This window comes from Heterostelium album (genome assembly GCF_000004825.1).
Source record: "Heterostelium album PN500 unplaced genomic scaffold PPL_scaffold2, whole genome shotgun sequence".
NCBI lineage: Eukaryota > Evosea > Eumycetozoa > Acytosteliales > Acytosteliaceae > Heterostelium > Heterostelium album.
The window spans coordinates 530,622-554,460 of NW_008805064.1; the positions used below are offsets into that span (position 1 = coordinate 530,622).

The 23,839-nt window shown below is 34.8% G+C and overlaps 6 protein-coding genes across 6 annotated transcripts; 1 reads left to right on the forward strand and 5 right to left on the reverse strand.

Moving 5' to 3' along the window:
* Positions 1 to 20: 20 nt before the first annotated feature.
* On the forward strand, positions 21 to 1,974 carry PPL_01534 (uncharacterized protein; the record flags this gene model as incomplete). Its single annotated transcript, XM_020572541.1, has 5 exons — positions 21 to 260; positions 359 to 549; positions 973 to 1,081; positions 1,486 to 1,706; positions 1,782 to 1,974. 5 exons carry the CDS (start codon positions 21 to 23, stop codon positions 1,972 to 1,974), a joined length of 954 nt encoding a protein of 317 aa, XP_020436658.1.
* A 234-nt stretch (positions 1,975 to 2,208) lies between these two features.
* kif6 (SAM domain-containing protein) lies at positions 2,209 to 7,889 on the reverse strand (the record flags this gene model as incomplete). The annotated part of the gene is made up of 7 exons (XM_020572542.1): positions 2,209 to 3,817; positions 3,894 to 4,953; positions 5,050 to 5,173; positions 5,601 to 6,177; positions 6,250 to 7,365; positions 7,519 to 7,681; positions 7,754 to 7,889. The coding sequence occupies 7 exons, from the start codon at positions 7,887 to 7,889 to the stop codon at positions 2,209 to 2,211; spliced, it is 4,785 nt and encodes a 1,594-aa protein (XP_020436659.1).
* Positions 7,890 to 8,367: 478 nt separating this feature from the next.
* agl (glycogen debranching enzyme) lies at positions 8,368 to 13,101 on the reverse strand (the record flags this gene model as incomplete). The annotated part of the gene is made up of 3 exons (XM_020572543.1): positions 8,368 to 8,510; positions 8,757 to 10,342; positions 10,409 to 13,101. 3 exons carry the CDS (start codon positions 13,099 to 13,101, stop codon positions 8,368 to 8,370), a joined length of 4,422 nt encoding a protein of 1,473 aa, XP_020436660.1.
* Positions 13,102 to 14,198: 1,097 nt separating this feature from the next.
* On the reverse strand, positions 14,199 to 14,693 carry PPL_01537 (uncharacterized protein; the record flags this gene model as incomplete). Its single annotated transcript, XM_020572544.1, has 3 exons — positions 14,199 to 14,277; positions 14,371 to 14,541; positions 14,611 to 14,693. 3 exons carry the CDS (start codon positions 14,691 to 14,693, stop codon positions 14,199 to 14,201), a joined length of 333 nt encoding a protein of 110 aa, XP_020436661.1.
* A 412-nt stretch (positions 14,694 to 15,105) lies between these two features.
* On the reverse strand, positions 15,106 to 18,137 carry patB (plasma-membrane proton-efflux P-type ATPase; the record flags this gene model as incomplete). The annotated part of the gene is made up of 2 exons (XM_020572545.1): positions 15,106 to 17,596; positions 17,668 to 18,137. The coding sequence occupies 2 exons, from the start codon at positions 18,135 to 18,137 to the stop codon at positions 15,106 to 15,108; spliced, it is 2,961 nt and encodes a 986-aa protein (XP_020436662.1).
* Positions 18,138 to 18,960: 823 nt separating this feature from the next.
* PPL_01539 (uncharacterized protein) lies at positions 18,961 to 23,627 on the reverse strand (the record flags this gene model as incomplete). Its single annotated transcript, XM_020572546.1, has 8 exons — positions 18,961 to 19,044; positions 19,236 to 19,290; positions 19,684 to 19,712; positions 21,385 to 21,558; positions 21,713 to 22,048; positions 22,129 to 22,745; positions 23,034 to 23,504; positions 23,594 to 23,627. 8 exons carry the CDS (start codon positions 23,625 to 23,627, stop codon positions 18,961 to 18,963), a joined length of 1,800 nt encoding a protein of 599 aa, XP_020436663.1.
* Positions 23,628 to 23,839: the final 212 nt, after the last annotated feature.

The following is a 23,839-nucleotide window of genomic DNA, read 5'->3' on the forward strand; positions in this document are numbered from 1 at the left end:
ACGTTGTTTAATCAAATAAAATGGATTCCAATGCATTTGGTGATGGCAATAGATCACGAAGTACGTCTTCCTCTTCATCTTTAGATTCAACTACAGATTCAATGCCAGACGATGAAATTGCATATGATATGAATGATGAGAACGCTCCTTTTCTACAGACGAACGCCAACCAAGTATCCTACGGATGGAAAAACAAGCTCTCAAGTAAATACTTTTTATTTCAATTATATTCTTTCTGTTTAGCTGCTCTCTATTTAATAGTAGGTATTGTTTTTTTTTCTTTTGATTTGATTAGATTTCTCTATCTCTCTCTTTAATCATATAATTAAACATTTTGATTATTTTATCATATGAAAAGGTAGCGATATTATTACCATTCCTCAATAAAAAGATATTTTCAACCTATAATTTTCCTCTGACTTCTAGTTTCCTTCAGACACTTGGTGCGGCGATCATATTGTTCATCTTCAATGTGATACACCACTTCCATCACAAAAATGATCTACTCACAAAGAGTAGTATATTCGATAAGAATATTCTATATAAAAGGTATGTATCATTCGTTCTGCTCATTCAATCACGGATCATAGTTAAAAAAGATTAGATCATATGATGCATTTTAAGAATTCAACCAAAGTACAAACAATCAGAACAGAATTAATCATCATTATAGTGATAGGTGGTCATAATCAATCCTAAAGAGTAAACAATTCTTTCAGGTACAACCCAATTCAAAGTTTCGATTCAGTTGTGTATAAAAAGAATAATAATCACTCATACCATATTCAATTAATTATGTATAAAGAAGGATTAAACTTTGACTATCGTTACTTTGATGATCATCACTCTATTATGTTGAATTGTAGAATTCTAACTGATGATTCTTTGACCATTTTAAAATATAATATTCTTATTCTATTGATTACTAACATAGATACAATCAAATTTTATTCATCTTTTATATTATTTTAGTATTACAATGATACCAGTATCGATTTGTTTTGCAATAGTGATATCATTAACAAATATAGCACTTTCCATGATTCCAGTTAATTATCATGTTATATTTAAATCGACCAATGTAAATATATATATAGAAAAAGAGGAATTGATTCCTAAACTCATTTGTGACCTAGATATTAATTAAATTTATTATCTATTAATCAAATTTAGATTGTATGGGTTGTGTTATTTTCATTTATCATTCACAAAGAACGGCCATCTATTTTCATTATAATCAGTATTGTACTTCTGATGACAGGTACTATCTTATCTGGATTGGTATTGGAAAAACAATCATCATCATTTTTGCCAATATTTATCAATTTATTGTCTTCGTTCTTTGAGAGTGTCATGTTGGTTCTCTTGAAGTGGACATGCCAATTCCTATTCAAAAAAGATGAGACCATCACTGTTTTAGAGGTAATTTATATATTAATTGCTTATCTCTTTATAAATTGTATTAATATTTATTATCTATGTTAGATTACATTCTATAAAGTTGCAGAAGGAACAGTTGTAATTTTAGTACCAATGTTTATTATTGAACATATTAGAGGATTTACAATTATTCCATCACTTTCAGTTTCCACTGTATTCTTGGTGTTGGCGGGTGTCGTTGTCACAATGGTTTATCAATCTTCAACCGTTGGACTTATTAAGAGTTTATATGTAACAACAGTTGGAATCATTACTCAAGTGATTATGTAAGTTTATTTAGTTTTGATTCTATTGATTTCACACCTAAAAATCCATTAACTAACTTCTCTTTTATAATACAGTGTTCCACAAATATTCTTATCAATAGCTATTTATCACAACTTTCAGTTTGATGCAATCCATATAATTGGAACAGTATTGGCAATTTTAGGTTGTTTAATATTCACTGTTTACAATTGGTATGCAGTTAACTACAAGTCGAATCAGATCATTGTAGAATCCAATAATGATGAACCACAATCACAGATTAACTAAATCAGTTAATTAATATTGTTGTATTCATCCAAATAAAATTAGAATGTTTTTCATGTTGTAAATAATAGATCTTGATAATTGACTACTATCATTAATTATATTTTAAACGAAGTCTTTTGAATATGAATGTTGTTTGCTGTATAATAATGAAAATATTTATAAATAACAAATTTAAATTTGTGAAAAGAAATTGATAATATTGATTATTTAGCTATTAATAGTTGTTATGATATTTTAGCTTCTTGATATTTGTTTTGGTGGTTGAATTAAACTTCTTGCTCTTTCTCGTGATGAAGATGGTGGTACAATATTGGAGGGTGGTGTCTGTTGTTGTTGTTGTTGTTGTGGAGGTGTTTGTATAGGTGCTGGTGCCTGGAATTGAGATTGAAGCAATTGTTGTTGTTGTTGCTGTTGTTGGATGATACTTCTTAAATTATTAATTAGTTGTTGCTTTTGGTCCAAGTAGGTGTTAATTGTTTTAAGATAGGTATCGTTTGTCATGTTTCTATTCTCAAAGTGAGCAATCGTTGTCAGTTCCATCTTTAAGATTCCAGCCAACTGATCCAAATGGTCACGGTGATGATTTACATAGTCAAACTTGGGAAGAGACTTTGGTGTGCTATTCATGTTCTGTAACATTTGATGTGCAGATTGGATTGGTTGTTGTTGTTGTTGAATTTGTTGTACTTGTTGTTGTTGAACTGGTTGTTGTTGTTGAATTGGTTGTAAATGTTGTGCAGAAGTTGAAATTTGGGATTTTGTTTTTGGCACAGCTTGTGGTATTGTTGGTGTTGGTGTAATATCAAAGTTATTATCGTTCATATTATTATTATTATTGTTGTTAATATTATTATTATTATTATTGACGGCTGAGACATCAGGAGTTGGCACTGGACTAGTGGCCTTGGTGAGAATGTTATCGGGTGGTGGAAGTGGTTCTGGAATATTATAGGTTTGAACTACTTTTTTGGTTTGGCTCTCCGATCCACCCAACTCTTTGACACGGTTGGCATAACGAAGGGTGTTCAAGGTGTGTTCGGACGACAAGTTGTTCGGAGAGACGTTTGCAATCATAACGGTTCTCGAATTGCCAATGAAAGAATCCTTCAATACCTGGGTGAGTGTACTCTGACGGAATGGAGTGTGTTTCGATGCCTGGTCCAGTGCTCTGATACATTCTTTCAGTGCCAGCAAACTCTTGTTGATATCGGCACCCTCCTTTCTTGTCTGTTTGTCATTGTCATAGGTATCGGAGCCACGCTCACTACCAGCCAAGTCAATGAATGAGAATTTACCGTGCAGCTTTGTTGTTTTGATATTTTTGAGGGAGATTTGCAAGATGGCGTGCGAACGCGACGAGTCGGCATTGACACCGGTCGATCCTGTTGAACGAATCTTGTTACCTTCGTCGACACTGTTCATCAATTCCTGGGCGTTGGAGACATAACGCTCACCAAGTCCAGAGATAACTACGTTCTTTGCTTCGTTCTCACGACACTCTAACTTCTTACGATTGTGAAGCAAGTCAAATAGTTTGCCTCCGTAGATCTCAAAGAAGCTGACATAGACTTGGAGCTGATCGGCAAAGTAGGTGTTCAAACGATGGAATATATCACGAGCAGCAAGCGCATATAGACCATCACCATTACCAATCATGGTAAATGTCTTACCGGAACCGGTTTGTCCATAGGCAAAACAGGTGGCTTTTCCTTTGTGGAAGATAGAATCGACCAATGGATAGGCAGTGTGCAAGTATACTTGATAATTATCGATATTCTCATCAAACACTTCATCAAAAGTAAACTTGTGTTTATCAGTGTATTTAGTCATATCAAGTTTCACCCTAAGTTTTTGTAGCGAATATTATACGTGTTAGAGAATAAAAAGAACAAGATATTATATGTTAAAACTAAACATACTTTGGTTCATGAACATGTAACTCTTTCTTTCCACTGGTCTCAAGAATATCTTTTTCATTTCTAGCGATTTCTTTCTTGTTGAGAGGTCTCTTTCTAACACAGACACGAATACGTTGACCATACTCAGACATATCTAGGTAGAAACCTGATTTTGGTTGTTGGTTAGAGGTGACTGATGGTGTTGAAACTGGTTGTTGCTGTTGCTGTGGCTGTTGTTGAATTTGGACATTCTGGAATTGTTGTTGTACACTATTTGTAGTTGGTATGGTTCTAGAGCTATTCAAAGGTGTTGGTTGTTGTTGTTGTTGTGGTGCAATAAATAATGGTTGTTGTTGTTGAGGTATTATATTCTGATAGGATACTCTCGATTCAGAAGCAGGTATATATTCTTGGTCAATGAAATCATCTTCCTCTTCGTAGTTCTCCTCTTCAATGTACTCCTCATCGTCGGACGGTTCCAAAATGTTGTCTTCTACCTCACCGAGATCGTCTTCGTTTTCATAGATTTCGTCTTCTTCCTCTTCCTCTTCATATTCAAACTCTGGTTCCTCTTCATAGAGTTCTTCTTCTTCTTCCACTTCCTCATCGTCAATATAATCATTTTGTTGTTGTTTTCTTGAGGAAGGAGGTGTAGATGGATCAATGAAATCGTCATCCAAGAAATCGTTTAGACTGTTCTTCTTGACATCAAACTCCATTAGAAACTCTGAGGATCGACTGTTACTGTTGTTATTGTATGATATTTGTTGTTCGTTCATTGCCTGTTCTCTCTTTCTCAACATCTCTTTAGCTTGTTGAACTGGATCGAATTGCTGCTGTTGTTGTCTCGATGACACTGGAGCACGAATTTGTTGTTGTTGCTGTACAAATTGTTGTTGTTGCTGTTGCTGTTGTTGTTGGACTAACGATGGTTGTGGAGGTGGAGCGACAACATTGGTTGGTTGTTGCATAACTGGTGAGGACATAGTTGGTGAAGCACCACCACTTCCATTTCTCTTCAACTGTTGTAATAAATGAAATAGTTTCTTTCTATCATCAAGCGAAGTAACACCAACCAATCCTATAATTATTAATATTAATGATAATTATAAGATTAACTATTATTACCCTAGATTTTGTTATTATTAAATCAATTTCAATTCGATTCAAATCATACCATAGTCTTGCATTGTAAACATTAAGAATGATTCACAAGTGACTTTTCTCTTGATGAAATTAGGATAGAACTCTTCCAACTGTGCGATTTGCAGCCATCTTAAAAGCTGCTCTTGATCTGACATCTATAATATTAATAATAATAATACAACAGACCTCTGTTTTATTATTATTTATTTATATTAAATATAAAAAGATTGATAATAGTTTGAATAAAACAAAAGATAGAATCTAATCTACTTTTTTTTAATTTTTATATGATAAGAAATTGTTGAAAATAAAAAAGAAACAAAAATAAATACAAAAAACAAAACTTAATTTTTTTGATTACAAAAAAGAGCGGGGAGTGGGATTCAAATTTTTTGAATTTTTTTTTTAATTGTTTATTGTTTTATTTATTTATTATTAATTTTTTAAAAGTTAAATAATAATTTATTTGATTATTATATATATATGTATTATTTTTACAATAATTTGTTGTTTGTTTTAATGACAACAAAGTTTTTTTTTTTTTTACATGATTGAACATGATTTTCTTGATTGCAAATCAACTTTCAATTTCTTTAAGAGTTTTTGTGATTCTTTTTCAGAGTTTAAGGTGGAGCTGTAGTAGGCACCGCTGAGACGATAGATGTTCTTGAGCTTGTTCATGTCCATTGTCTTTAGTTTCTCTGGATCGACTGTGTCAGTCTTGAGACAGATCACAAAGATCGGTGTGTCTGGTGCACGTCTTCTAATCTCATTGATGTAGTTGGGAACACGCTCGTAACTATTGATGTTGTTTGGATCGAAACACACTACGAATGCACTGATTCGCTCGGCTTGGTAGTGTGTAATGAAGTAGCGTTCTTCAAAGACTACCTTTTCGCTGAGTGGATTCATCTGGTTGGTGAAGGTGGTCTTTCCTATCTTGGTGTCTCCCATTATGTTGATCTTTGGAACACCTCCGTTTGGCAAGACGATTTTTCTGACGAGTGAAGTGGTATTGAAGAGATCGGTAAGAGTGGTAGTGGAGACAGTACCGTCGGGATAAGTGAATTTTGGATCGACTTTGTCTGGGATGGCTGGTGGAGTGCTCACTGGAAGTGAACCAGTGGTTGCCGATCTACTGCTTGAGCCATTCGGAGAGCTATTGAAAGAATCGGTTTCCGAATTGTAATAGTAGGTCGGATTGGATTTCTTGTCCATAGAATGGTCGTACCATGCCTGTTTGACTCTCATCTTGGTTGGATATCCACGTTGTTTGATGATAACATTTTTCTTTGGTGCTGGATCCTCGACAACAGCAGTAGTAGTGGTTGTTGTTGTTGTGGTTGTTTCAGCTGGAGTTTCCGCTTCGACAGTTGGAGTTTCCGCTTCTTTCTCTACTTTGGTGGAGTCGATTACTGTGAAATTCTCTTTATTCAAATCAGTGAGAATCTCTGTCATCTCTGCCGATACACCATTCTTGTTGATCTCAGTTTGATATTGTTTGAATTTCTCCTTGGATGCCTCACGATAACAGATTGCCAAGAACATCTCGGTGATCAACGAGAATTTGTTGAAATTAATACAGATTCCACCGGTTCTCTCTGCGATCTCCTCGTAGAATACACAGCTTCCGAGCGCTTTGACACCATAGATCTTTACTCCCATATCGAAAAGATCGTCACACTCCTCGAACCAGTTGATGTTCAAGTCGGTATGCGATGGTTCGTGTGGCTCACAATCTCCAATCATAACGAATGCTTTCGAGGTGTGTGGAGACCATGTCAAATCTTTGGCTTTGCGGAGTGCCCACTCGTAGGCTTCCGGTGCATCGCCACCACTTGTCGATGGAACACTCTTGATGAATTTCACCAGTTTATCGACGTCCTGAGTCAAGTCAAGAGTGGTCAGAACTCTGGTTCCATCACAGTAGTCACCAAGACCCATAATACCGATTCTGATATTTGGAATATCTTTCATGAGACGACTGACTGTTTGCTCGACTTGTTCTCTAACCTTTCCGATGATCGAAGACATCGAACCGGTGGTATCGAAGCAAAACATAATCTCAACATCCGATGAGATCGATGTCTCAAGGAAACTATTCAACAATGCATCCTGATCGAATTGAGTGTCTTCCGCTGGTGTTTCATAGTTGTCGCTACCACTGCTGAAACCCTTTGACTTTGAAGGTTTCTCAGTGAGAACCAATTCCAATGTATCCAAATTCTGTAAAGTCTGATGGAGAACACTATATTTATTGATATTGGCAGTGTCACCTTGTTTTCTAACGTCAATATTATGAGTTAAAACTGCTGGAACTGCTGAACTTAATGAATTTCTAATTTGACTATAAAAAATGAAAATGCAAAAAAAAAATTAATATTTGGTCAAATTTCGTGATGGTTGATTCAAAAATGGATCGATTCGATTGATCATTGTTTTTTTTTTTAAATTTTTAAAATAAAAGAATTGATCATTATTTTTTTTTGTTTAATCTTACGTGTGTAAATGTTGAATAGTTAAACCATCATTATTTGGTACGGATACTTGATGTTCACCTTCATATATAATAGTGAATTTCAATTCCTTGATAACATTCATATGTACAGTTGTTTCCTTTTTAATACCACATGCTGAAATTGGTCCTTTTGATAGTGGCTCACCTATAAGAAATACAAAAGTTTAATTAATATTTTAATATGATTTTAGTTTCTTTTTATATATTAAATAATTACCAGCAAATAATAAATTAAATTGGAATCTCTTATATTCAGTTCTCTCTGCAACCTTTGAGTAGATAACTTCAGTATCATCAGTTGGTTGAACATCCAAAGAGAATGTAATAGTTGGTGTCTTAATTAAGATTAACATTGTGTTGTTTGGTATTTATTTGTTTAAGTGCTAAGAGAATATATATATATTTACAATAAATAATTAATTAGTAATAATAATTATCTTTTATCTTTCTATTTAAGAATTAAATAGTTCAAAATGATTTGAAATCTTTATCATTCCGTTCAACCTTTAAAACATAAAATAAAAATCTAAAAAAAGATTAAAAGATGTAAAAAGCAAAAAGTTTGATCAATTTTTCATTCAAAAAAATCCTTGAAAATTTTTATAGAAAATTTTAAGAGTGGGTGGGACAAAAATAGCAATACAACATCAATCATTCAATTTTTGTATAAAATCGATAAAACACATAAACTTAAGAATTTTGTACAAATTTTAGATATTTATTTAAATGTTTTAAATTAGAATTGAAAAAATACATTTCTATTATTTTTTTGTTGCATATATATTTGGAAATTAATTTAGTAATTTTTTTGATTGTTTTTTTTTTAAAAGTTTATTTATGATTGTTCAAATAACACAATGAGGCAATAATTGTTCCAATTGACCATGCTTGAGAATCACAACTATCTCTACAATAAGCACCATCTCTGTTTGTGAGTTCTGGGAGTGAAGCGTACGATGATTGTTGGATGTAAGCTTTGTGTTTGGAGAGGAGTGCTTCCACCTGGTGAGATACAGTGAGTGATGGCTGTGATGAGAACTTGATGGCGCTCTCCAGGTAGAATCCATAGAGCCATAGCCACTCTGGTCCGTTGTGGTAGTTGAATCCTTTGGCGGTGGGACGGTACTCTGTATCGAGTGAATTGTCATAGTTGGCGTGGTAGTCAGTGTCGTTGGGATCGAGTGTCTTGACACCGAGTGGTCCAAGCAAGAACGACTTGCTCAAATCCAAAGTCTTTTGTGCTTTTTCACGGTTGAAAAGCTCCGGTGCAAACGACATGGCGACCAGTTGGTTCGGTCGGAATTGGTAGTCGGTGTACTGCGAGGAACTTCCAACGGTATCTTTGTAGATATAACGTCTTCTGACAAAAGAAGTATTGATTTTGTATTTCTTATCTTCCGATGAACTTGGAATGTAGTAGAACAACTCGAAATTGTCTTGGATCAACTTTTGCCATTCGGAGAACTTCAGGTCTGAGCCGCTCACTTTGACCGAGGAGTGTGGATAGATTCCGGATTGGTTGATCTTGGCCAACCACTTGAGAGTGGAGAATAGCATGGCTGTAATTTCTATGGGTGCACCATCACGTGGAGTAGCTGGATCTCCATAGTTGTGAGCCTTGGCCGACTCTCCCATTTTGTCCATCCAGGTTCCACAATTGAATTGGTTACCACCGTATAAAAATCCATTGTCACGGTTGAGAGTGATATTGATGTTGAATCCCTCGTCTTTCATCTTCTCATCGATCTCACGACCTGCGAATGGCTCACGGAATTTGATTCCCTGGGCGTGACACTGCATGATCTCTTGAATCAACTCGGCAACGGTGGAATACGGTTGATTTGGATCCGATGGGAACAGACGGAATACTCGGGTGGCGAGGAATGTCTTTCTTTCGGTATCGGAAGCGAGCAGATCAGAGTAATCTTGGATCGATTTTAAGTACCACCAAGTGCTGTCTCTGGCGTTGTAACGTGGACGATTTCCGCTATCCAAAAGATTGGGAATCAAACCGAATTGCGTGGACGATCCATAGCCAACGATAAGTTGTTTCGCCTCATCCAAACGACCGGTTGACAACATAACACCCCTCAACGCGATGAACGTATCTCTTCCCCAACTACGCATATATCCAGCACAGAAATGTGGAAGTCCAGCACAGAGAGATGCCTGTGGATTCTTGAATGACTCGAGTACAATTGGATTGTTAATGAGTGGAGTGCACACTCCGTAGAATTCAATCGATGCTAGAGCCAATGCTTTGACGAACCAGTTGGATTCAATGACAAACGGTGACATCAAACTGATGGCTTTATCAACGATGGAACGATAGGCAGTGAGAACAACAGCATTGAAATACTTTGGAATGAAATGGCGTGGAATCTGTTTGACCAGCCAGAAGGAATGGTTGAACCATTCGATCAGTGGTTTGTAGGCTGGGTTGTTGTTGAGACGCATCATGATATAATCCATAGCCCAGTTACCTTCACGAAGATTGTTACACAGTGGATGACTGAGATCGTTCCACTCGCTGATACGATTCAAAATGGTAGCGAATCCCTGAATACCACAGAATGGAAGTGTTCCATAGTTTGGAATATTATATCCACCTCCACCATTGACACGCTCCTCCTCTGGATGCTTAAACAAAATAGTATTCATATCCAACAATGTAAATGAACGAATTGCATTATCCAAAGCACTCACTTCACTCAAAGCAACATCCAATTGATTCATAGCAGTTGTGCATTCCGCCGGTACTTCTCCTCTAAACAAAAGTATAGCACCAGGTGGGAAATCTTTAAGTCTAATTGGAAATAATTAATTTTTCGAAGGTTAGTTTGGATTGTTTAATGAATGATAATTTACTTACTTTAATTTTAGATTTCTCTCTAAACTATAATCATTTTCAATGTAACAATATTTATCAAATACACTGTTTCCATAGTAGGTTTCAACGTCAATGTTTACACCGGTCAAGAGTTGATCGTTTCTATGCCAGTCATGGCTGTTTGTAATTCTTGCACCAACGATAAACTCTGTTACTTTGCATGGGATGTTGATGACCTCTGGTAGGAGGATATCCTCTGGGTTGTCGACAGTGAATGCTGTGTGAGCAACAAGGAATACCGATCGGTTCAATTTTGGTGAGAATCTCTGTACCATTATCACATTGTGCTCCTGATGAATATGAACCTCACTGTATTGATTGTCTGCCATTTCAACATGTAGTTTGTTTAGCAATGTCTTTAGAGGGAACAAACCAGATTTGTTGTCACCCGATTGCTTCTGGTAGGTACGAGTTTCATGAACAAGATCAATAGTGGATGGATAGATTTCATCGTAACCGTGAGTACTTCCAATGGCCGATACAGTCATGGCGACAATAGCAGAGTTGGGAAGAGTGTCGGCAACAGTTCTCTTTTGTGCCGGTGTCTCATTGTCGTGAGTGCAATCCATAAAGAGTGCTGGTGGAAGATGAGGTTTCAACGAGTTGACGTCGTATGGTTGATTCGACACCGAATGGAAATGTCTTCCCTCGACAGTTGGCGAGACAAACGAGGCAATTGGCTGTCCTCCATAACGATGACATACACGTCCAAGCTCCCAACTATCGTGACATTGCATTGCTTCACGAATCAACGAGTTGATACCCAAACGCTTGACAAATTCACTGTCTGCCTCTTCGGAACCGGTGAATAACTCGCAGGTCACGTAGATCGTTGGACGGACTGCACGTGCGGCGTCCAAGAGATATTGAGCGACGTTGATTGGTGTGGAATGACAATTGTCAATACGAATGGCGTGGAATAGCTTGGCCATTCTCTCGGTGTAAGTTCTCATGTGTTGCCACAGCCATGGATTATCCTCTGGTTTCTGTCCGTATCGCATCTTCACACAATCTCCCCAGACGATAACATCACGACGAAGATAGGCGCGAGAATCTTTACTGGCGAAATCTACGGCTGGATTGTAGTTGAAGATCCAACCGTTGTTGGCGAGAGGAACACGACGTCCATCGTCACACTCCACAATGGTGAAGTAGCTGGCGAGCATTGGCTTCGAGCTGGAAATTGGTCCGAGACGTGGTCCGTGTGCAGCGAGACGCTCATACTTGATACGCTCACGAACATTGTTGAGAATGGCATCATGGTCACCGTCGTACTCACGATAGAGATTCAAATTGATAAGACGCAACAAATCTTCGTATCTCTGTTTCTTCTCCTCCATTGTGTAGTTCTTAAAGGTTGCATTTCCATTGAGAAGTTTAAAAGTGAATTCCAAATCGATGGTCATTGAGAAACGTTCATAGTTTGGATTACGAATCAATCCTTTCTTTTGAATTTGATTAACGAGATCGGCATTCTCATTGGCATTCTTTGGTGAGATTGGCATGAATGGCGAGTTGAATGGCATCTCTGGATTGATAGTTGGAACGGTAGCCGGATACTTTTGGTTGAATGACTCCATCTCACGACTGACATCGAGTACGTAGTATTCCCAGAGCTTCAATGGATTCAAACAGCTGTCACCAATGTGGGTAATGAGATTGTCGAGCTGCTCCAACGATACGATCGAAGTTCCTTCAATGGATTTTGAGTAACGGTTGAGTGCTTGGTCAACCTCGACTGCAGCTTTGAGATGCGGCGAATTGTCGGGATTGTATCCAGCTTCCGGATGTTGTTTCAACCAATTGGAGTTGAAGGAAGTATGATTCCAAACCAAGTCGATCATCGATATGCAACCGTGGTTGCGCTCTGATTCGCGAATCACCTTTTCCAGTGCGTCGAGACGTTGGTTCTGATCGGCCGGAGCCTTTCCAGCTGGCCACAGACTTGGCGCGATAGAAAGTTGGTCAAAGATGGAATAGCAAGATCCCGATGCACCGATCTCTTGCACCGGAGTATAGTGAATCATATTGTAACCGGTTTCCGAAGCAGTCTTTATGTAATCATTCCAGCTATCCAGAGTTCCAAGACATTTGGTAAGAACGGTCTGCAGCACGATTCCATCCGGTTGAAGAGGTCGTCCGTTGATGGACAGGTTTGGATGAATCTGGAAACTACCGATACTACCACGCTTCACAATCTTCTTGTCAGAAGACGGCGAGGAAGGTGCGCTCCACTCGAGATAGTAGTCGAAACAGCCGTGGTGAGTGATTTTCAAGTTGAAGACGATATCGTCGTGGCCGTTGTAGGTTGTTGGTGACTTGATGAGGCTGTACTGAGTACGCGAAAATTGAGCGCCACTCGCCGGGTAGTTGCAGTAGAGTTGCGGTTGACCGGCAGCCGCTTCCAGACCACACGGTACCACAATCCTCAGTGTGCCAAAGCGTGGCAACACCAAACCCTTATTGGAGAATGGTGGCTCACTACCTGTGTTTCCTGTGAGTGTAATAGAGAATACATCGGATTGTGATTCTCCAATCTTTTTTACATTATTATTATTTGCTGTTGTTGAAGTTGACTGTTGTTGATTTAACATTATACCAGTTTTATTATTATTATTGTTGTTGTTGTTTGTAGTGCTGCCAAGTGCACTTTTATCAGATTGATTGTCAATCATTTGAAATTTTATTTTTTTTGAAACACTCTGAGAGCAAGCAACTTTTCAAAATTTTAATTTAAATTTACAAAAATGGGAAAAATGATTTTCAAATATTATTAATTTGGTGATGTCCAAAAAAAAATAGTATTAAATAGATCACACATACTATTATACAAAAAAAAAAAGAAAGATTGATTCCAGAGTTAAATTACTATTTTAGAAATTAGTTTACTAGAATAGAAAGAGGGTTTGAATGCGAGAATAGGTCAATTAAAATGAATTAAAAGTAAAAATATTAATAATAATATTGTTGTTGTTTGTATTTTTCTTCTTACTGCTATTCTGTTACTTCACTTACAGTTTTTTTGTTATTCTTTCTTTATGTACTTTTTTGTTTTTTAATATAAAATAAATATTTAATTATTTATTTGTTTTTTTGATGTTTATTTGATTTGATTATTTTATTACTACTATGTTTGTAAAATCATTATAGTAATAATATATTACTATATATTATAAACAAGTTGATAGTGACAATGATTAATGTTTTAATATGATCATTCACTCTCAAACACACTCACTTTTTAAAACAAACTACACAAAAGTTTAATCAAATGAGTTATTGAGTTTGTTTTTGGGTGATTAATAATGATCAGTCAGTAACCCCATTTTTTGTATCTGCTGTGAGCTTAATATTAATAAACAAAATAATCATCCATATCATATCACACATTAGTACTATTAAATTTAATATGCATGATTGAATAATCGAAAGTTCACAGATATCCCAAATGGGAACCTTCTTTACTTTGCTGCTTAATTCAATATCAAAGTATAAAAGGAAAAATGTTATCAAAAAATAGTTAGATATATATTAAAAAAAGGAAAAGATTACATTGTTTATTCTTTTCTTTTTCTTCTTTGTCATTCATTACACTATTAATACAAATAAATTTACTATATATTATTTTCTCTTAAACAAAAACTATAACTACATGTATATTGTTAAGTGGTATGATCGTTACTACCACTCTATTATTCTATTCTATTCTATTCTAATTCTTTTCTTGTTTGTTTGTTTGTTTGTTTGTTTGTTTGTTTGTTTGTTTGTTTGTTTAATCGTCTTCGTCTTCCTTTGGATCGAAAATCTGTGGCATCATTTTACCTAATGATTCAGCTAGAATAGTCTTCTCTCTGAAATGTGCACATTAAAGAAATTTAGATATATATTAATATATTGTTCTCTTGATTGATTGATTTAATTGATTTAATTGATAATAAACAAACCTTGGCATATCAGAGGTAAACAATCTTGGTGCATAATATTGTAGTGTCTTAACCAATGGATGAATCTCGTGTTCCTCTGGCTCTGGTAGATTGCTTACATCATCGCAACACTTTTCGAATCTATCGAATGCAGCCATACATTTAATAGGATTATTCTTATTTTCTTGAACACTAGTTTGTAAATAAATATTTATATTAATACCTATTGATGATGGATGGTTTGATTTTATATATACCTACCATGTAAAGAAATGATGAGCATTGATCTCACATTGACCAATATTCTTTGTTGAAAATATATATTTATCTTGATCTTCTGACATGTTTTGAAAATTAATATATAAGTTTTGTTTGTTTTAAAAAATAATTAAGATGTTTAGTTTTTTTGATCAATCAAATGATCAACATAATCTGATTTTTTTGATGAAAAAATAAAATAAAAATCAATAAAATAACAAAGAAATTCAAAAGTCGATTTTAATTGTAAACTCTATGAAATGATTGTAACGAATAATAATATTTGATTTTATAATGTTTTTAAGTTTGTTTTTTTTATTTGTTTTAGTTAATGAATTATTACAATTAATTGATTTATTATTATAGTTAAACTCGAGTCTAACTATTCTCTTTTTTTTTTTGTAATTTTTTTTTTTTTTTTTTCTGATTTTTAATTATTAAATTATTATTATTCTGTATTTTTGATGTTGTAAAATATATATGATGTTGTTATATTATTTAATGTAATTCGGATGGTTTAACCAATGGCTTCTTTCCTTTTCTAAAGAAGAAATTGTTGGTAAAGACACGGTTGTGGAATCTAAGATTTCCATTGTAGACGTAGGAGATACCGAGTTTGATAAAGTCCATTGGGATGTACCAGAGCAAACACCAGATCCAGGCAACCAAACCGTAACCCCAACCGCAACCTTCAAAGTTGGTTCTGTCTCCGTCGTGTGGATATCCTCTGAATCCATAGACACCAATAAAGGTGGCGATGATTTGCGAACCGACAAAGGCAATCGACATGAGTGCACCCGGACGTTCGAGGTAGGAGAATCCTTGGGAACGAGAGACAAAGATTGTGGCGAGACCAGAGATGGAGACTTGCAAGTAGATGAGACCACGTAACTCATTGTCGTTCAATGTACGCAAGTTGAAGGTGTCCTCGAACCATGTGGTGTCGTGGAGCAGCGCAAAGAAGACGATGGTCGATCCGACCAAGTAGAGACCGTAGCACAAAGCCATGATAAATACTTCCTTGAGATCCCATCTGTCTGGAGTGGAACGTGGACGTACTCTGTCCTTGGCGATTGTCAACATGGTTCCGTCATTCAAAATGGCAATGATAACAGTGGCGATAGTTGGGAAATAGAAGTTCCAGGCGATGGTCAAGATACCGAAAGTGACACAGATACGGACAGTTGCAGATACAGAGTAGATAACGTAGTTTCTCATACGTTGGAAGATCTTACGTGAGGTGATAATGGCGTCAATGATAACAGAGAGACCGGACGAAGTGAGGACAATGTCAGAGACGGAACGGGCGGCATCGGTGGCACCGGCGACGGCAATACCGATATTGGCTTTCTTGAGGGCTGGAGCATCGTTGACACCGTCACCAGTCATACCGACGACGTGCTTACGCTTCTGGAGTGAGTGGACAACCTTGTATTTGTGTTCTGGCCACATCTCAGCGAAACCGTCGGCCATTTCAATCAAGTCAGATCCCTTCATACCGAGATCGTTGTGCTTCAAGTAGGGAATGGTGAAAAGATTTCCACCCATACCGAGACGTCTGGCAGTTTCTTTGGCAATGGCAAGTTGGTCACCGGTAATCATCTTTACACGTACACCCATTTCCAAGGCACGCTTGATGGTGTCTTCAGTGTCGTGACGGGGTGGATCGAACAATGGAATCAAACCTTGGAATACCCAATTCTTGAATTCCGGTGCGTCGTCGGCACGAGAAACACCGATAGCACGATAACCTCTCTCTGCGAGATTCTCAATTTCCTGAGAGACCTCATCGTTGAGTTGGTCTTTGTTCGATGCTTGGTTCAACATGATTTGTGGGGCACCCTTGGCAGTCTTGAATTGCTTACCGTCTGGACCTTGAACGAGACCCATAGCTTTCTTGTCCTCTGGATTGAATGGATAATGCTTGAGGATCTTGAAGTGGTCGTAGTCGAGGTTTGGATAGGTCTTGTGGGCGTATTCAGTGGTGGCAATATCGATGGCGTCACGATCGTCACCTTCGGAACATGCGAGATACGCTGAGAGAATAATATCCTCCGGGGAGGTTCCTGCGAAACAGAGTGGAGTGTCAACGGTGAGAACGTTCAATGTCAAAGTACCGGTCTTATCAGAGCAGAGAATGTCCATACCGGCCAACTCCTCAATAGCAGTGAGACGCGAAACAATAGCTTGTTTCTTTGAGAGCTGAGTGGCACCGATAGCCATTGTCACGGAAAGTACTGTTGGCATAGCAATTGGGATACCACCGACCAACAAAACGAGTGCGTTGTTCAAAGTAGTACATTTACCTTCACCGACACCGTTACACTTTTGGTCACGAGCAATGAATTGAACGAGCAACTCAACGACCACCCAAATGGCAATGAAGCTGATACAGAAGAGACCGATGTTACGAAGAACTATTTGAAGATGACCTTGACTCTCGGTGTTTTGCACCAAGTTGGCAGCACGACCAAAGAAAGTGTTGACACCAGTGGCTGTTACAATACAGGTGGCTTCACCTTGCTTCATCGAGGAACCAGAGTAGACTTCGTCACCGATCTTCTTGGTGACCGGGAGTGACTCACCAGTGAGCGAAGACTGATCGATCTTGACAGACTCACACTCGAGAACACGACAATCCGCTGGAACGACAGCACCGATCTTCAAGATGATAACGTCACCGGGTACCAGCGACGTCGACGCCACCTGATCCCACTTTCCATCTCTCAGTACTCTAGTCTGAGAAACCAGTGAATTCTTCAATGCCTCCACAGCATTACCTGCAGTGTGCTCCTCGTAATAACCAATAGTTGCATTCATAAGCAACAAACCTACAATCAAAATGAAATCTACCCAATCGAGCAAGGCAATCGACACAATAGCTGCCAACTCCATAGTCCAAGACAGTGGATTCCACATGAAATATAAAAACTCCAAAATTGGATATCTCTTAACATCTGGAATCTTATTTTCACCATATTGTGCAGTTCTATAATAATAAATAACAATTAGTAATTTGTAATGGATTGAATTTATAATTAAAAAAATATAAAGACTTACCTTTCTGAAACTTCAGCAGATGATAAACCATTTGGATTGGCTTTCAACTCCTCCATGATAGATTCCAATGGCTTTTGAGCCTCCTTCTTACGTTCGAGTGTCTTTCTGTAGTTCTCTTCCTTTTCTTTGGCGAGTTGGATTTGAGTTTCAGAGGGTGGCTCGAATAGTTGACGACGCAGTGGAGTACGCCACGACTTACGGTAGTCGTAGTTGGTGGTGGTAGTAGACTTTGGATCGACTTCCTGGGTGTTCTTTGAGAATCCACTGAATGTCTTGGTCGATGCGGCAACATCTTCCGAGATGAACGGCAGCTCCTGAAGCGAATTGCTACGAGGCATTTCAATCGAAACATCACCAGTACGTGGTGGTACATTTAAATTTTCATTTTGATCGATTGGCTGCATTTCAATTCCCACCGATTTATCGGGGGTAATATTATTATTATTGCTGTCAGATGGTGAATTTACCATTTTTGTATATTTTTGTTTTCAACTAATAACTTTTTTTAAAAATAAAGTTTAAATTAAACAAAAACTAATATTATTATTATTATTATTATTTATATTATCGAGTAGTTTAGTACTATTGAATTAAATAATCTAAGCTCTCTTATTAAATTGATGACTAAAATCAAATAACCTATTGAATTTAAATGAATTTGAATATTAATATATTTATTTTAAATTATTATTATTATTATTGATTAAATTATGTTATTTTTAAAAGTCATTATTTATTTATTATTTTTTTACAATCCTAAACTATTTATATATATATTACAACATATGATTATAAAACGAAAAACAAATATTTTATTATATTGAAATTATAAACATCATATGTAAATAAAACTAACTAATAATTTCTTTTATAAAAATAAAAACAATATCGGAAATTTTAATTCAAACAAATATGTTTGTTTCAATTTTTGTCCTTGTTTCTTTTTATTTTTTAATCTATCTATTTAGTTCATTTCCAACACTCTGACTGCATTTCTTACAATGAGCACCACAAAAAACGATAAAATAAATAAACACCATTATAAAACACTAAAACAACTTTGGTTTTTGATTCATTTCCCATGTCGGTGATAGTCTGACTTGATAGAATAAAAAAAAAAAACACACAATCACACACCACACAATAAAAAACAAAATAATTAAATTAGTCGTTTTATTAATACACATATCTAAACAATACATACATATATAAATTATAATTGAAAATTATATATTTATTTATTATTATTATCTATTGATAAACATATATATTATATTATAGTAATATGAATATTTAAATTTTTAAGGGACTGATGTTGATATTTATAAATAGAGATTGATTTTGATTCTTTTCTAAAGAAGTGGAGCAGAAACCAAACTTTATTTAAAATAAATAAAACGACCAGAGTATGAAAATAATAAAGTGACACTGAGTTGTGTGCTTGGTCGATTTTATTAAATATTTTTTTTTGTTTGTAGATCTACTTGTTGTTCTTATTTTACCAACAATTTGGATTGTAGGAATTGTTTGAAAACAAGGAAACAAGTAAAAAAGCACAAAAATCAAACAACAACAACAGCACAAGTGACAAACAAACAACCTAAAAAACAAGTATCAGCTGGACTGCCAAAAAAAAAAAACAAAAAGTGTGAATGCATTACCATTTATTATTATGATTATTATTACTTGCTGTTGAAGTGAAAGTCGTTTTTTTTTAAAAAGTTGCTTTTGTTTTATGATTTGGTTTATTAATGAGATGTGATATGAACATGTTGGGGTATGAAATAATAATTATTAATATTTAAATGCTGCTAAAATGTTGACAGTCGGGATCGCTTGTTGTGAAGGTGTATTTGATAGTCTCAAAGTCTGTAAAACACAAAATTGGAAATCATCAAAAAAAAAATATAGTGGTGTGAAAATGTCAATAGTGATGAGTTTTAGTTTTGGCAGAAAAAAACAAAAAAGTAATGGTAATCGTTGTCATCATTTATGTTTCCATACTATATGACACACATCATCACAAAAACAAAAACAATTAAAAACTAAAAAAAAAAAAAAGATTAAGATTTTGCAAAAATGAACATTTTATGATTTTTTTTTTATAATAAATTAAAATATCATTCTTCTATTCATATATTCATTCTTTCATTAATAATGACCCATTAACAACAACTCTTGTTCTGATGATCATAACTTCATCCATCATGATTGATTTCAATGATTGAAAGAATATGATGTAAGATTTCTTTTAATTTTAATTTTAGAAATGAAATCGTAAAGTATGAAACTATCACACTTTCATTATTATTATTATTATTATTAAAAATAAAGTTATTATGATTTATGATTGTTTGTTTATTTGTTGATTGTTTGGTGTATTGCTTTTAAAAATTAATGCGTTTATACATACAGTTTATGATAAATATGCTGCTTTAGCTGCTCGTTATACTTTTGTTCTGGTGGCTTTAATTCCATTCGATGCCGGCTAAATGTCGGAAAAGGGAATTGAAAACACAATGGTAGTTTAAGAAAATAAAATTAAACTTTGTTTATAAATATATATATGAAATAAATAAAAATAAAGTTCTATTTATAAATAAATATTATTAGAACCTAAAACAAAATATTATTACTGAATTGTAGTATTATTAGAAATATTTTATCTAATACTATTATTATTATTATATTTGTATTAAATAGAAGAATAAAAGAATGAACGGATGTTTTTGGTTACTAGTCCAATTATTTATAGTTTTTCAATCGTTTCTCAACCGGTTGATTTCTTTTCTACAATATTAGAAACAAGTAAGTTTCAATTCAGAGAGTGGAGTGGCTGTTGTTATTTTTGTTGCAGAGTCTGAAAGTCCAACTTTTACTTAAGTGTTTAAGACAATAGAGAGAGAATTGAACGAAAGTGATAACTAGTGAAATGAATGTTTGGTTACTAATGTGGTGACACTCACTGATTCCTTAATAGGTAAGTAATTTTAGAGAAAACATCTTTGAAATCAATAGCCTAAAACCACTTTAATATTGGCCATTGGTAAACAATTGTTACGAGATCTAAACTTATTTTGATGACATGTCCTTAAATGATCATAAGTGAAACAGATGCATTCGTTGTTTTGTCACACAGCTAGATGACTATAATATGTTGGTGGTGGTGGGTTAAAAGATGCATTCTAGAAATTCTTTTTGTTTTTATAAATAAATGCATTTTCACACCACCAACCACCCTCTCAAAGTTTGTTTTAAAAAAAAAAGTCGAAAATTTTGAAAAATCGATAAAATAACGTGCATTCATAGAAGATTGGAATCACACATTCATTTTCAATAATGACACACATTAATATGATACTTACCCAGGGAAATCTTGCTAAAAACAATTTTTGTGAATTTATCATGTCCCGATTCCTTTTAATTCAAAAATATATGAATCACCAACAACAACAACAATGATTGTGTTTTCAGATCTGCTTCGAATAAATGATGAATTCATCATTCATTATAAATAAATAAATGTTAACCACACTTCTCATCAAAAGCAATTTTATAAATATATAACCTCTACTTTACTTTATTAGCGTGTTTTTGTTGATACAGTATTTTGATTGAATCAGTGTCGATAGTTCATCTTGTTTTGGATGGTGTCCACCTCTTTGTTGCCCAACACTCTATCTCAAATGAATTACATTCCAATTGATCCAGATTTACAGTAAATAGTTGTTGTTGTTGTTGTTGGTGCTGTTGGATTGTTGTTTGATCAACATCACAAGCGCCACCACGTATTACCTGTTTCGTGTAATGCATTGAACCACCAGGATCATTTTTATTTCTTTCATTACTATTGTTGTTGTTGTTTCTCACTATATTGAAGATGATAGTACCCTTTGACAAAAAGTTAGTTATCTTTCATTTTCATCAATCCTTTCTACCTGTTATATCAACAGATAATCAAATGATATACATATAAATACATAAATATTATATATAAGTAGTATATAACTTCTATATAGTTTATATAAGTTGTTAGTTAAGTTACCTTTGCAACAGATTCAGATACACGATTCATTCTACCCAGGTTTACCCAACTATCTGATATTGTATTGTTTGAGTTGTAACTGTTGTCTTCTCCATAACTACTACTACTACTAGAAGTGGTGTTGTTTCGTTCATATTCATTTAGATACTGGACAACCACTTGATATTGAGCATGCACCAACTCTGGTCTTAGTTTGTAAAGTACGAAATCGCAACCATACTTTAAACCTGACCTTGGTATCCAACCAGTCGATCTAAAATGATGATATGCGATATAATTAGGTAGAAATCTATCGTCTTCTTCATTGAATAACTTCCAACATTCTTCTATTGTCATCTAATTTAATTTTAATAAATAAATAGAATTAATAATAATAATAATAATAATAACAATAAATATAATAAAGTTATACATACAGACGTTAATATCTTTTTATTTTTATGATTACTACTATTTAAACTATCATTATTATTGCTATTATTACTACTTTCAATGTTATTTTTATACTCGTTGACTTCTTCTGTTGTAGGTTCTCGTAGAATAGTTAAACAACCAAGACCGTATAATAAATAAAATGCCTCATATAAACTTAATTGCATATCTTCTTGAATATCATCTTCCGTAATATCATTATCATTATTGTTATCGTTGATTCTTTGATATTTTAATGGTTGTTGATTATCATTACTATTGTTTGTATCTCTTATAATATCTTTGTATCTTTTTAAATTTTTAACGTGAAATACACCACCTCTTGATGAGTCATCTTCATCTTCTTCATCTTCTTCTTCTGTTTCTTGATGAGATTGTTGAAGTTGTTGTTTGATTTGATGATAGATTGGGTTTGATCTTGAGAGTGTTCCTTTACCAAAACAACCTCTATGATAAAGATCTAAACCTTCATCGAAACTCGGTATCTTTACACCGTAACCTATATATATACCATAGTAGTGTTTAATATCACCGGATGTTGGTAACAAATTCAATTGACTATTATATGAATGATGTCTTTTCTTCATTGTTATTATCACTACTATTAAAATAAAAACTAGTTTAGTTTTTTTACATTCTTAAGTTGGTGCGATCAGCTATCATGATAAGAGACAATCAGTATAATATTAATAATAATAATAATAATAATAATAATAAAAGAGAGAGTCTCTCTAACTTTCAATTTTAAAGGTTTTATAAAAAAAGGAAAGGTTTATTCATACAAATATTTCATCTGTTTGTTTTAAAAAAAAGAAGATTGTGATTGGTTTGATTTTGTTTGTTTTGTTTAAAAAAGTAATATTATATTGAGTAATTTAATATTTCTCACCAACACAGGCATCCTTCCAGAAAACAAAGTATTCGTTGGCATCATTATCCTTCTTGTATGAGAGGGCGACCATACCTTCGGCGTCGAGGTTCTCACCTTGCCAGAAAGTGTATTTGTCAAACTCTCCGAGAACCTTCTTGGCGTACTCTTGAGCTTCCTTCTTGAAGGTGTCAACACGGGTTGGGTTGTTGGAGGCCAAGTATGACTCGACTTCCTTCATGAAACCCTTCAAGTAGGTGAGGTAACCCTTCTTGTCGAAGTTGGTGGCTTGGAGACGGTGAGCGTCGACCAAGTTGTTGACGGTGATGATACCAGCATCGGCAACACCTTCAGTCTCTTCACCCTCTTCGGTGGATTCGTTGGCACCAGTGTCAACCTTAACGTTCAAGTCCTTTGAGACTTGCTTGGTAGTGACTTCATAGACAACACCGAGATCGGCAATTGGGAAAGCATCTGAGAAGAGCTCGTCCTCTAAAAAGCAAAACAAGTAGAAATAACAATAAAGTTAGTAAATCTAATCTATTCCTTCTTTTTCAAAAAAATATTCTACTAAAACATACTGTAATAACCTAAGATATCTTTGTAAACTCTCATTTTTGTATATGGTGTTCAATCGAAACAGATACAAGATACCTAAGAAAAGTTTTTGAGCAGGGGTGTTGGTCGATGAGTGTGGAGAAACTGCCAAAATTAAAATTTTATTTATTTTTATTTTTATTTTTATTTTTAAACTGAACTTTCAATTTTGGTGATATCGGTGCTAATCTCGGTTAACCGAGATTTATTAATATCTCTTTGAATTAATT